The 12,725-nt window shown below is 38.0% G+C and overlaps 1 protein-coding gene across 4 annotated transcripts in view; it reads right to left on the bottom strand.

Moving 5' to 3' along the window:
• The window catches only part of LOC141726967 (ras GTPase-activating protein 1-like), a 190,671-nt gene that overhangs the window by 101,794 nt on the left and 76,152 nt on the right, over window positions 1-12,725 (bottom strand). For all 4 annotated transcript variants that reach the window (XM_074532116.1, XM_074532115.1, XM_074532117.1 and 1 more), the window contains exons 11-15: window positions 12,421-12,577; window positions 10,073-10,160; window positions 7,861-7,938; window positions 5,232-5,389; window positions 4,889-4,965 (exon numbers count right to left, since the gene is read on the bottom strand). In XM_074532116.1, coding sequence (XP_074388217.1) covers window positions 4,889-4,965; window positions 5,232-5,389; window positions 7,861-7,938; window positions 10,073-10,160; window positions 12,421-12,577 — 558 coding nt within the window. The remainder of the gene's footprint in view (window positions 1-4,888; window positions 4,966-5,231; window positions 5,390-7,860; window positions 7,939-10,072; window positions 10,161-12,420; window positions 12,578-12,725) is intronic.

Genomic DNA, 12,725 nt, shown 5'->3' with positions numbered 1-12,725 from the left:
GCTTGTGCATATAAGGCATGTATCACATTGACAGGAACAGTGAGATACAGGATTCAGAATAACCTGATTGAAAGGAATGAGGGATTTGTCTTTACAAACAAACTATGTGTCTGCTAGTAGATCAAACTAGGTACTGAGAGATAAAACAAACAATGGGAAGGATTCCACTGATTGATAAATGGAATGAGAGAGATTTGTCTTTACAAAATGTCAGGGTTCGATGCTGGCGCAAGGCCAGTGCCCCCATGAAAATATACTCTCCCTGGTGTTTACTGTGAGATGTGACTAGGAATAGAGCAAAGCAGGCTCCAACTTAGGAATAAAGAGAAAACTTTATTAACCTGCAACTATATGTAAAAAGAAAAACACAGAAAGAATGAAAACCTTCCAAAAACATTCCTCCTCCCCCCACCACATTTCCAATACATCCATCCCTCAGATCACCAACTCTCAGTCCATCACCACCCTTTAGATAATCAATTCTCAGTTCATCAAGGAGTGAGGAGTCCCTCTTGTGCCATAGGCTTCCCCTGGAAACACAGTTGAGACCTCTTGTGTTTCCATGTCACACATGGCACTGCCTGGAGATCATTTGCCATCGTGACATCTTCCTTCCATGTACAGTGCTCTCACCACTGCGCATGGACCAGAGCTGCTTCTAGGGTTTTCCTTTTAAGGCTGCTTTGCCCAGTTCCAAAAAAAGCACAGTCTTTCACCTTTGGGACACCTGACCCCCCAAATTTCACCCCCTGGGGCCGAGGGGTCTCAAGAACAGAGAACTTCTTCCCTGAAGACGGAGGGCACCACCACCACTCTCCTCACCCGTCGTCTCTGTTCATGCACTCCTTCGCATAACAACACTGAACTCTCTTGGCTCCAAGCCATTGCCTCCCCCCTAAATGCAGTCTGTGTCACAGGAAAGAAATGGTTCTGTCCATGGCTATACAAGAAAAGTCCAGCCAAAGGCCACTCCATCACCTCCACCCACCCAAGATTCTTCTCAACTTCTCTCGCGGCCCATTTCCTCTTATATCTCATCTCATCTCATCTCATCTCATCTCATCTCATCTCATCTCATCTCATTCAATTCCAGGAGGATCAGCATTTGTAAGGCTTCCATCATCCAAGGAAAGGGTTGCAAATCTCAGGCTCTGCCTGTCCAGAACTCCCACAGCTGCCCTGCCAGGCACCTTCTCGCAGACCCCCCCCTTCTCCTTCCCAGCCGGCCATGCTGCCCGCACACAATATCGAATTTCAATGTGGCACAAGCACCAGCACAGGCTCACTCTCTGTCTCTCCTCCACCCTTCCATCCTGCAAGGGCCTTTACCTCCCCTCTCTGTCCAAGGCCCTACCTCACCCAGCCACATGGCTTCCCCTCCTCCACCCAGCCGGCAGCAGCTGGGCAGGGGAGGTCTGAACCTTTCACTGACCAGAACCAAGAGAAAGTTTCCCTGGGAGTTCTCTGCTTTTAACCCCCTGTGAGGCAATGTGCGCTTGGAGCCCAGAAAGCCAACTGCATCCTGAGCTGCACCAAAAGCAGCATGGGCAGCAGGTCAAGGGAGGTGATTCTTCCACTCTACTCTGCTCTCACAAGAATACTGAACACAGAATACTGTGATCAGCTCTGGGGCCCCAAGCTTAAGAAGGAAGTGAACCTGCTTGAGCAGGTCCAGAGAAGGGCCACCAAGATGATCAGGGGGCTGGAGCAGCTCCTGTATGAAGAAAGGTTGAGAGAGCTGGGGTTGCTTAACATAGAGAAAACTGTGGTAAGACCTTATAGTAGCCTTTCAGTACTTTAAGGGAGCCTACAGGAATAATGAGGAGGGACTTTATCAGGAATTGTAGTGATACAACAAGGGGTAATAGCTTTAAACTGAGAATGGGTTTGGATTAGATACTGGGAAAAAATTCTTTACTGTGAAGGTGGCGAGGCACTGGAACAGGTTGCCCAGAGAAGCTGTGGCTGCTCCATCGCAAGTGTTCAAGGCCAGGTTGGATGGGGCTTGGAGCAACCTGGTTTAGTGGAAGGTGCCCCTGCCCATGGCAGCAGGTTGGAACCAGATGATCTTTAAAGTCTCAAGCCAAGCCATTCTATGATTCTATGACATAGACAGGACAGCTGACCCAACCTGACCAAAGGGATATCCCATAATACATGGTGTTGTGGTCAGCAATACTAAGAAGAATACTAAGCTAAGAAAAAAGAGAAAGGGGGGGGGCATTCATTATTAAGGCATTTGTCTTCCAAAGCAACCGCTATGCATACTGAGGCCCTACTTCCCAGCAAGTGTCTGGACATCATTTGTTGATGGGAAGTAGAGAATAATTTTTTTTTCCTTTGTTTTCATGTGCAGCCTTTGCTTTTCTTTGTTAAACTGTTTTTATCTTGACCCATGAGTTTTTCACCTAATCCTTTCTCCTCCTGTCCCCCTGAGGGAGTGAGAGAGCCACTTGGTGGGAACCTGGCAGCCAGACAAGGTCAACTCACCACAAATATTGAAAAAAATATAGCTCTGACATTACTCCTATTTCAGAACAATCCACTTTTAAAAACTGTGTCTACAAAGGAGAAATGTTCAGAAAGGTAATCAACCCCTTTTCTTGCTTTTGGAGGTTTCGGCAACGTTGCACGCAGACAAGTTGGATATGGTCTCTTTTAGCTGAGTTTTTCTCCCCATATGGTTAAAATAGTTAATAGGGATGGGGATGTAGGCAGATATGCTTGTTAATTCAAATTGATATGGTCTAATTCTTATCCCAAAATGAAAGGACTGTTAGATTATGCTCTAAGAGTCTACCTAACCATGATCAAAAAACATTGCCAATCCTCTTGACCTAGGTAAGAAAAAAAATCTATAACCTTCCATCAGTTGGATACCTCTAAAAGTAGCACAATCTCCTTAATCTGGACAAATGTTGCAGTGTGATGTATTACCCTGTTTCAGCTATCCCAGTTCCTTTCCCAGGTGTACCAATGCACCAATGCTTTCTCCCTTTCCCTCCCCTTGTCTCCTGCTGAGAGCTGTCCATCAATCTCGGTAGGCCAGCAAGGACATCGTCTGATTGGCAAAGTTCAAAAGATGCCCCTCAGACCTGGAGACATTGGGCCATACAGGTGTCATTTGTCTCCTGAGACTTCCCCCCTCCTACCTGGTTGGTGGCATACCTACCCCTTTCCTCCCCCTCTCCCCGGGCTTAAATATATGGCGACCACGCGGTTCGGGGTTCTGTTGGAGTTGTTGCAACATTTAGAGCTCTGTGTGCTATGAATAAAGCTCTGGATGAAAACCTTCCAGCAGGACTCATCTCCCTTTTCCTTCACCATCACCTAAGGCCTTTCCACCAGAGGTAAAACCTGAGTTCCTGCTTGCCTGGACTTGTCCCAAGTGCCAGCTGCAACATCCAGCTAGCCAAAGGTGTCTCTGAGGTAAAACCACCTCAGCTGCCGCCTCTGGTCAAGCAGCAAGAGCCAGACGAGCCCAGGCACATTCCATCCGGTAATATTGGGATCTTATTCCAACAGACAAAGAGAAGGAAACTACAAAAACACTTTAAAAGAAGTTACTGAAGTATCCCATTCATAAATTTTCCTTTGAAAGGGTCCTTTACTAACCAAAGCTTTGGCCAAGATAAAGAATTTTCTAGCTCAAATGCATAGAACCATGCAATAACATGGTCACAACTGCAATCAGAAAGTCCTTTTGTCTGTCAAATGAAATACATATTTTTTTCCTTTTGCTATGCAGAAAATTTTGTAGTTAAAGGAAAGAGCAACAGTTTTGAAACTGAATTAAGTTTGGCAAGAGCATTCCATCTTCAAAGTAATTCTTCTGCTTTCGACAAACTTTCCCTACAAATCTCTTCTCCGAGAGGAAAAAAAGAGAAATAAATTGACACAGAGGCCAACATAACAGGCCAGTAACATAATACCATGCAAATCAAAACCCACAGCAACAGATTATCAGTACTGTGCTAGGCTTTGGGACAGGTTGGAATACAACAGAAATGTACTTGGAACAACTGTTGAGGGAGAGGGTGTCTGTTCTGCAGGCAACAGAGAGAAGGCAAAAGGATGAAGTTACAAGACAATTATGGTGGGAAACAAAATATCTTGAAAGCCAAAAAATCACATTGTGTGGCTCAGAATTCAAGTGTGGGTTTTTTGGGGAGGGTTCATTTTGGTGGGTTGGGTTTGGGGTTTTTGTTTAGTTTTGTTTTTTGCAAGCTGGTAAGTCTTACCGTCTTGTTAGTAGTTTTCTGGAATAGAAAAATAGAAACAAAACAGCTGAAGAAGCTGTGTAAATAACAGGAGGAAAGTACAATCTTGGGAACACAGATGAGATAGAATGGGGGGAAGAACAAGATGCTACAAGGACTGAGGCAAGTTTCATTCTACAGACTGTCAAATTGGAGTTTAATTTATTTTCAAGTGAGGAAAGTACTACTGTTTCTCTCTCTTTCTCACTGGAAGCAACAAAAAATCCTGAGAAGGACAAAAGTAATTCCACACAGTTGAGCTTAAAAAAAATTAAAGAAATGAACTTAATGAAACTTAACATTTTATGAAGGAGATTAATTCTGACAGCTTCTCTTCTTTTTTTTTGTAAGCATGGTCAGTATAACACAATAGGTATACTGAAATAGAGCTAGAAAAGCCATCAGATAGACAGTATTGGACTAATGTGCATTTTACTACTAAAAAGCATACAGGTTCTTACTGAAAAATCATTAATATAAAATCAGTAACAGACATCTAAAACATACCAATACAGCTGTATGATAGTCACAGAATATACTTAATTCTCTTGTGACAATGTTTGACAAGAGCAATGCAAACTCTATCCATTGTTAAAGTATATATGCATCCTTTACATAAAAATACTTACATATATCTGGATCTTTACTTTTCTTTGTTTTGTTACTAAGACTTATCTCAAATCTATTAATATCAGATGAAAGATCACTGGGGAAAAAGACAAAAAGCCCCAATCAATACTATATTTGGCTAACATTTAAATTTATTCTAAAGTTATTTCAATCCTAAGTTATCATGACTAGGCAAAGATACTTAGATTCATACATAAAATTCTATCAATGCATTTGTGGATCCTATATAACCATGCATACAGTATTTTTAAAAAGCAGATACCAAACAGTACAGTGCAAAGAATCTTAAATGCAATGCAACTTTCAAGTGAAATTCAGTAATTCAATAAGATTAAGACTTACTCAAAGACAAATTCTTCTGACCATACAGGGTTCTGACCTTCCCTGATATGTGTTTTTGCTACCTGGACACTGTTCAGGTAGATGTTACAATATGGATTAGTAAAATGTTTTACTGGGAGTGTATGAGCTTCTTCTACATGCAAGATAAGACTGCTGACCTAAAGAAAATAAACAAAGTTTATTTATTTATTTAAGAAAGAATGGAATTCTTCCCTCCCCCCCCCCGACCATGTGGAGGCTTAACATCAAGGAATAAATATGAAATAAAAAATATAGCTTCCTAATAGAAAGAGACGGGAAGAAGAATAATGAAAGACGATTTTAAGAGGCACCAGGGACAAGGTAAGGGCAACAACTTGAAAATAAACCTCCAGCACCAGAGCTTTACCTAATTTTTTATTTTAAAAACATCAGCATAAGATTTGCAATTACTAACTTTTCTATGCATAGAAAATTCTGCTGAAGCTAAAGACTTGCATCTTAAGTAAGAACCATGGACAAATCCAAACACAATGCTGCATTTCATGCTTTCCTAATAGATTAGGCTCAATTTGAGTCAGCAGTGAGCCCTGGCAGCCGAGAGGGTAAATCACACCCTGGGGTGCATCAAGCACAGCATAACCAGTCAGTCAAAAGGGATTATCCTGCTGCATTTAGCATTGGAGCAGCCTCACCTTAAGTATTGTGTGCAATTCTGGGCCCCACCATTTAAGAAGGATGTGAAGGTCCTTGAATGGGTCTAGAGAAGGGCAACAAACCTGGTGAAAGGGCTGGAATGAATGTTCTATGAGGAGCAGCTGAGGACACTGGGTTTGTTTCATTTGGAGAAAAGGAGGCTGAGGAGTGACCTCATTGCTCTTTACAGTTTCCTGAGGAGGGGAAGTGGAGAGGGAGGTGCTGAGCTCTTCTCCCTGGTATCCACTGACAGGATGTGTGGGAATGGTTCAAAGTTGCACCAGGGGAGGTTTAGATGACATTAGGAAGCATTTCTTCACCCAGAGTGTGGTCAAACAGTGGAACAGGCTTTTCCCAGAGAGGTAGCTGATGTCCCAAACCCATCAGTGTTTAAGAGGTACTTGGATGATGCCCTAACTTAATACTATGCTTTAACTTTTAGTCAGCCCTGAATTGATCATGGTGTTGGACTAGGTGATTGTTGTAGGTCTCTTTCAACTGAAATCTATTCTATTCCATTCTATTCTAAACCAGTAGATTACATAAAACTCTTTTGTTTAACACACTACACTGTTTCCTGACTGTTATAAGGAAGATATTAGTGTGTACCACAAATTCTCAAAATAAGAGCACTTGGAAACTCAATTTCCAAAAAATGAGAAGTGAACACTGAACTCATTTACATTAAATGCATTGTAAATAGTCTACTATTTTACAAACTTCTGAATTGCATGCAACTCAGCTTAATCAAATATCTACAGATATCAACTGAAGTCAATTTAGTCAAATACGGGAGATATTATATTTAATCAGGTCAAAGTTTCATTTAAATGCAAATATTCAGTACCCGAAATTTTAAAGGACAGTTTGAGGAACCCTGAAACTGATATAACTTCTGTAAGGCAGTCATGAAAGTATGATTTCTGATCTTTATACACTTCATCTACCTTGATCATTCATGCTTTTTATAGTTTTCACCTCTAAATAGTTCAATACTTCCCATACTTATTTGCCTGGAAATTCTTTTACTCATTCCAGCCTATAGTTTTCTCATTTTCTTTATACATTTGATATAAGATGATCAAAATTATCTGTATCCTAAATGAGCATACCATAAATATGAAATAGTATCTATCTTCTATACTATTTCTTCATGCAGCCTAATATTTGCTTTGCGTTTGCAAATACAGAATTATTTCAGATGATCACTCTGTAGGTGCTTTGCTTTTTTGGCTCCAAATTTCTTCTGCCATTCATATCTCAATTGACCTAATTTAGTTTACTTTTTCAGAAGTATTCAGTCATCTTAAATGTTGACCACAGAATAATTTTGCATTTCCTAAAAAACCCTACCCATAAAATGTATTCTTTTTCCTATAGAATGGTAAAGCAGCTGCTTCCAACATTCATAGCATTCAAAGATACTAGGGATTCTTGATTCCCATTATTTTTCAATCATCACTTATGTAGTCATTTATTATCTATCCTCTACCTCTGAAAGAAATTCTGGACACAACAGTACTCTCAAGAAATCAAAAGAATATACACCACCATCACAGTTAAGCATGTATTTGTCACTGAAAAATTAATATATTAGTTATACAATTATTTTGGTTACAAGTGACATGTCTGTCAAATCTGGTGAACTGCAAGAGTTAAGACAATACAAATGCTGAATTGTTGACACCTTTCCTTAATGTGATCAGAAATTATTACCTAGCAAAACACCTGCCAGTTGCCTAAACACCATTTTGATCTTTGTGCATATAGATATCATAATAGAGTGGAAGTCATTCCCGTTGGTTTAACAAAGGTACTGTATAACTCCAAGAAAAAGAAAGCACATGTAGGATTTACTATTGTTGAAAGGAAAGTTCTGACATATATTATCATTTTGCAACAAGGAGGCAACCTCTCCCCCTCCTCCCCCCTCCCCGTATCTATATAGCTTCACCTGACGTAGACGTTTATTTGATGTCCCTGGACTGTTTTTCCTTAAACTGCAAAACATCTGCAGAGCCTTCATCCAGTCCTAAAAGATAAGGCACAAAACAGTGCAACAAAAAGTCAGATACGGCTTCTTGCAATAGAACTGATATATCAAAAACTATCTGAAGTTGTTTCTTTAGCTTAAAAAGAACCAACTTGTATACAACTCAGAGTATGAAACTTTAAATAATAAAGCAAAATTCATATATTTCTCAGTAAATCTAAAAAGACATTTGCAAATTTGAGTTTCTCCTTTTAGAAATATCAAGCATTACTAATGGATATACAGAGACCTTTATCCATTTTCCAGATTAGTCATATTTAATTAAATAAAAAATGGTATATAAAATGAAGCAAGACTTGATTGCTTCTGAGAAAATAACAGATAAGTCAAACTGTTCTGATCATTCTCTCCTCTATTCTAATATGCAGTTGTATTTACTCTGTGTGCTTCAAACAAAAAACAAAGCAGCATTAATAGGAAAACACTGAAAAGTATAACCTTCACCCCCATTCTCTCTGCTCACAAATGCATAAAGCAGAGTAGATACTTGGGAAGGTGGAAGATATGCTATAGCCTCATTTCTCATGTTTTCACATCCCACACTGTCAAATTTTGTAAATTCTCATGAAGCACAAAATTTAGGCTTTGACTAACATTTATAAAGGTGTAGGTCAAAGATCTGCTAGCTACTCTCAAAGTGCAATTTAATAATTTTTAAAATACAGCTACATTCAATATTGCAGCTATTCTCAAGTAAACTACTTTGGGAGTGAAGTTTAAGCTTTCAAAACATTCCATAAAACAAGAAACTGTCAACTATGCATCAGATTTTTATTAGCTTGCTTTCTTATTCAAATAAGAAAAAGCAAATAAAGAACCATAGAACTTACTAAGCACTCTAAATTAATCTAAATGTTTCCTAGATAGTAATCTTTATTCTCCCTTTTAACAGAAAAATCCATCCCCTTAAACATCACAGTTTACAGCAGCAAGTCTGAACAGTGCACCATAGTATGCACAATGACACTAGTTATGTCATGAGGCTAACATATATCATGTATATGAGGCTAACACTACACTACATTACATTGACATAATGGTTTGTACAAACCTCAGAACACATGCAATCCATTAGACAGCTGCTTTGATATTTACCACATTATATGAAAACCATACAATTTTCCTTCATATGACAACAAAACTATTCTTCTGTGAAATGTTACAAAGTACAGACAGCTGTTACTTCTGAGAACATAAGCATCAGTAAAACATCTGACCTACCTGAACCAGAATCATTTTATAAAAGAAATCCCAGTATTCTGTATAAATGCAGTGAACATCTTAAGTGTTAAGCAAATCTAAACCAAAAGCAGATTGTACCAAATGTTCAGAAAACAGGACAGGACATTCTGCATGTCCTGACAGGTTATTCTGCCTACTACACATTCTTAAATAAAATCAAATGCATAGCTTGACTTCTGACACAAAATGTCTGTTTCAGAGCTCTGGAATACCAAAACAACTTGATGACTAAGAACAATATCACATCTTCCATATGCTCTCCTTTTAGTGAGTGACTTTTAGAGAATTAAACTCCATTCCTACACTTCTTAATCAGCAAACATTAACTGTTAAGAGAGCTAATAACTAAATGATACCAATATAAAACACAAAAATACCTTCATTTTATGCAGGATCAGGGCCTAAGGACAAATAACTGTTAATGGTTCAACAGATTTTGATTGGTGGGCATACCTCCTTTGCATTTTAGTTCTTATCGGGAATGTGCTCTTGAAGCAAAAGTCCCACTTAGCATGCTCTGGTTCATTATTTGGAAGAGTACTGGAAAGCAAACTTTATTTTTTTTCATTGAACTACTCCAAAATATATTCTCCAGAAATATCTAATTGAAACTTATGGAAGTTCAGTCCATGGGACCAGACTAGAACTTCACCAAGGTGTAATCCCTAAAGCATAGGTAATGTAAGTGCTGGATTATCATCACCAGCTATATCCCTTACAGATCTGCTATTACTGCATGGAAATATTTGCTAATGTAGACATAGCCACCATACATTGTACACTTGCTTTCTATTAGAGAAAGATAATATTATTAAACACTACAAAACAAAAAATTGCTTTTAAAATTATATTTATCAACAAAAGCTCTCACCTGCACTTGTTCTTGAGTTTCTCCTGCAAAGTAAAAGATGTAATGGTCTTCACTGAAGTGCTGAACTACTATCTGAAAACAGTTCGGCCTTAAAATCAAACAAAACAAACATGTCAGAAAAAAAAAACAACAAGAAATATCTCTACATGCTTCAAAAGTGCATTTTGGTTGGAATTAACAATGCAATTTCAAGAAAACTGCACTATAGTTCAACTAGTTTGTTTCAGAATATTTAAGAAACTTGGAACAATTTGTATGGAATATACATATACACTGACTTACACTTGAGGCAAAATGCATCTGATAGCATTAGTCTTTTATGAGGACTATTCACCACAAACATTTTAAATTATGCAGAGGTTCAGCATTACACCCCAAGCACTTAATCATGCGTTATGGATTTGTTGTTTTAGGAGTTCAGGAAACTATATTAATATAAGGACTTCTTTATCTGAATGTGTTCCACAGCTCTCACAACCAATTAAATGTGTACTGGATCATGTGTCATAGAAACTTTTAAAGCTTTAAAATGTGAGTATAACATCTTCTCCATTTTATGTATGTACACTCATTTGTCCAGAAATTTAAAAAAAAAAAATTTTGTACTGTTACATAAAAAGTTGCACACTACAAGTACACTGAGTCTTCCACATTACCTTCAAGGTGATTTGGCTCTCCCAAACACAGTTACATGAAGGATCTTACTTCATTGGCATATGATATTTCAGTCTTCCCTTCCCCCCATCCACTGTTTAGGTAAATACTGGCATGGCATTTTCTGGCCATGCACACAGGAGGATTGAGGAGGGGGGCAAAAAGTAGCTGGGTCAGGGGCTACTCATGACATGCAAAGCTACAGCTCTCACTGTACTACTGAGAAAAAGGGAAAGATATTTTAAGTAGGTGGCAAAAATAAGAGGAATTTTGTCTCAACTACAGTTCTTCATCAACAGTTTTCCCAAGCAGGTGCAACCATACATTTTTTACCCACAGTTTCAGTGTTACTTATTATCCAAATATATTTTAACTCACAGTACAGCGTTTCTTAGAAGTGGCTCAACAGTCATCATTAACCAAAACACTCCTTGTTTACAGTCTCCACCAAAGTTTCGTGTATAATTGCCAACTTTCATGAGGAATATTTCAGTATTTTTTTTAACGGTACCCTCATATGTATGGCTCCTCATTGCAATAGTTGCACAGATCTTTCAAAATGATTGCAACATGTATAAAAATCAGATGCTACAAGAACACCAGATCTTTGCAGCTTAAGAAATAACACTAATTTTAAACATCTATCTTCACATAATCTATGTGAAAAGACTTTAGGTTGATGAAATGCTCTTAATAAATATTAAGATGCATGGAATAACTAGAGCTGCTGTTTAATGTGATTTTCCATCTGTTATGAAAAAAATAACATTTGCAGGAGTAAATGCATCTTTTTCTTCTATATCACACAGGACTACATATTTTTTTTATAATTAACAATGAGAAAAGTGTGATCTCTTTCATCCTAGTTACCAATGATATCAAGAATTAGTTTGATTCTCAATGTCTTTGCCAACAATCAAATCACTTGCAGTTGACATATTTAGTACAGTAAATGAAACTGTGAAAATGCTCTCTTCCAAAAATAATTTTTAAAATGTTTGCTTATATGAACTAACTTGCTCCTCTAACATTGGTTGGTTTAATCTGATTCTTATTGATTCCTAAACAGAAAACCATTGACGCATTATCTACTTAATTTAGCTTTCCAATACCTATCAACAAATGAATGTAGATCTTTCAGAACGGACAAAATTCTTGATCGTATCAATTCTTCGTTCAATCGGATTGAAACAGTCAATACTGTTGCTTCATAATCTTTTTAATACATGTAGAACAATTAATACACAATATTGAAAAATGACAGTGCAAAAGGCCAAATCATTATCACATCATACTACATGAGAAAAATCTTAAATTCCAAAATTTCTTACTAGAAGCTGTTTATGAGCAGTTACTAGCAATCAAGCTGCCATGGCTTAAGTTTCCAATAATCAGTTAAATTTGTTTACATATGTTCTTGCAATCTACATCAACTATGGAATAAAATGCAGTATGAAACAAGAGTCACAATACTTGCATTTCACAATCAGCCAAAGCTAAAAAAACCCTAAAACAACAACCAACCAAAAAAACCCCACATATGGACAGTAACCAGGGCTCAGGTATCAAAACCCAAGTGTATTGTGCCAGGCCAACTTGTTCATTAGTGACGAATTGTTTGTATCTTGTATATGCCTCAAGCTAGTAGTTAGCTGTCCTGCTGTATGTACAAGAATTAAAAGCCAGTGCCCTACCTGCCAAATAAACTGTCGTGTACTCCATAGACCGAACACACACTAAGGTCTATCAATCCTTTAGGTTTTGTGGCTCGTTTTTCACTTTCAAAATAAATAAGCTGGGCATCATTTCCCTCCAATATAAAGTACAAGTTTTTCCATCTCTTCCCTTTACCTGTAAGGAAAGTACAATATTGTTTTAAAGAAAATGTAAATTCGATAAATGAAGGAAAAAGAGAGCAGTAAAGTTTTTGCCAAAATACAAACAGAAGAACAGCATACAGTTAATTATGCTTAAGTAATAATATCAGTACACATAATTT

Source organism: Zonotrichia albicollis, chromosome W (genome assembly GCF_047830755.1).
Source record: "Zonotrichia albicollis isolate bZonAlb1 chromosome W, bZonAlb1.hap1, whole genome shotgun sequence".
Classification (NCBI taxonomy): domain Eukaryota; kingdom Metazoa; phylum Chordata; class Aves; order Passeriformes; family Passerellidae; genus Zonotrichia; species Zonotrichia albicollis.
The sequence above is the reverse complement of the archived record's forward strand: the minus strand, read 5'-3'. Positions and strand labels throughout refer to the sequence as shown.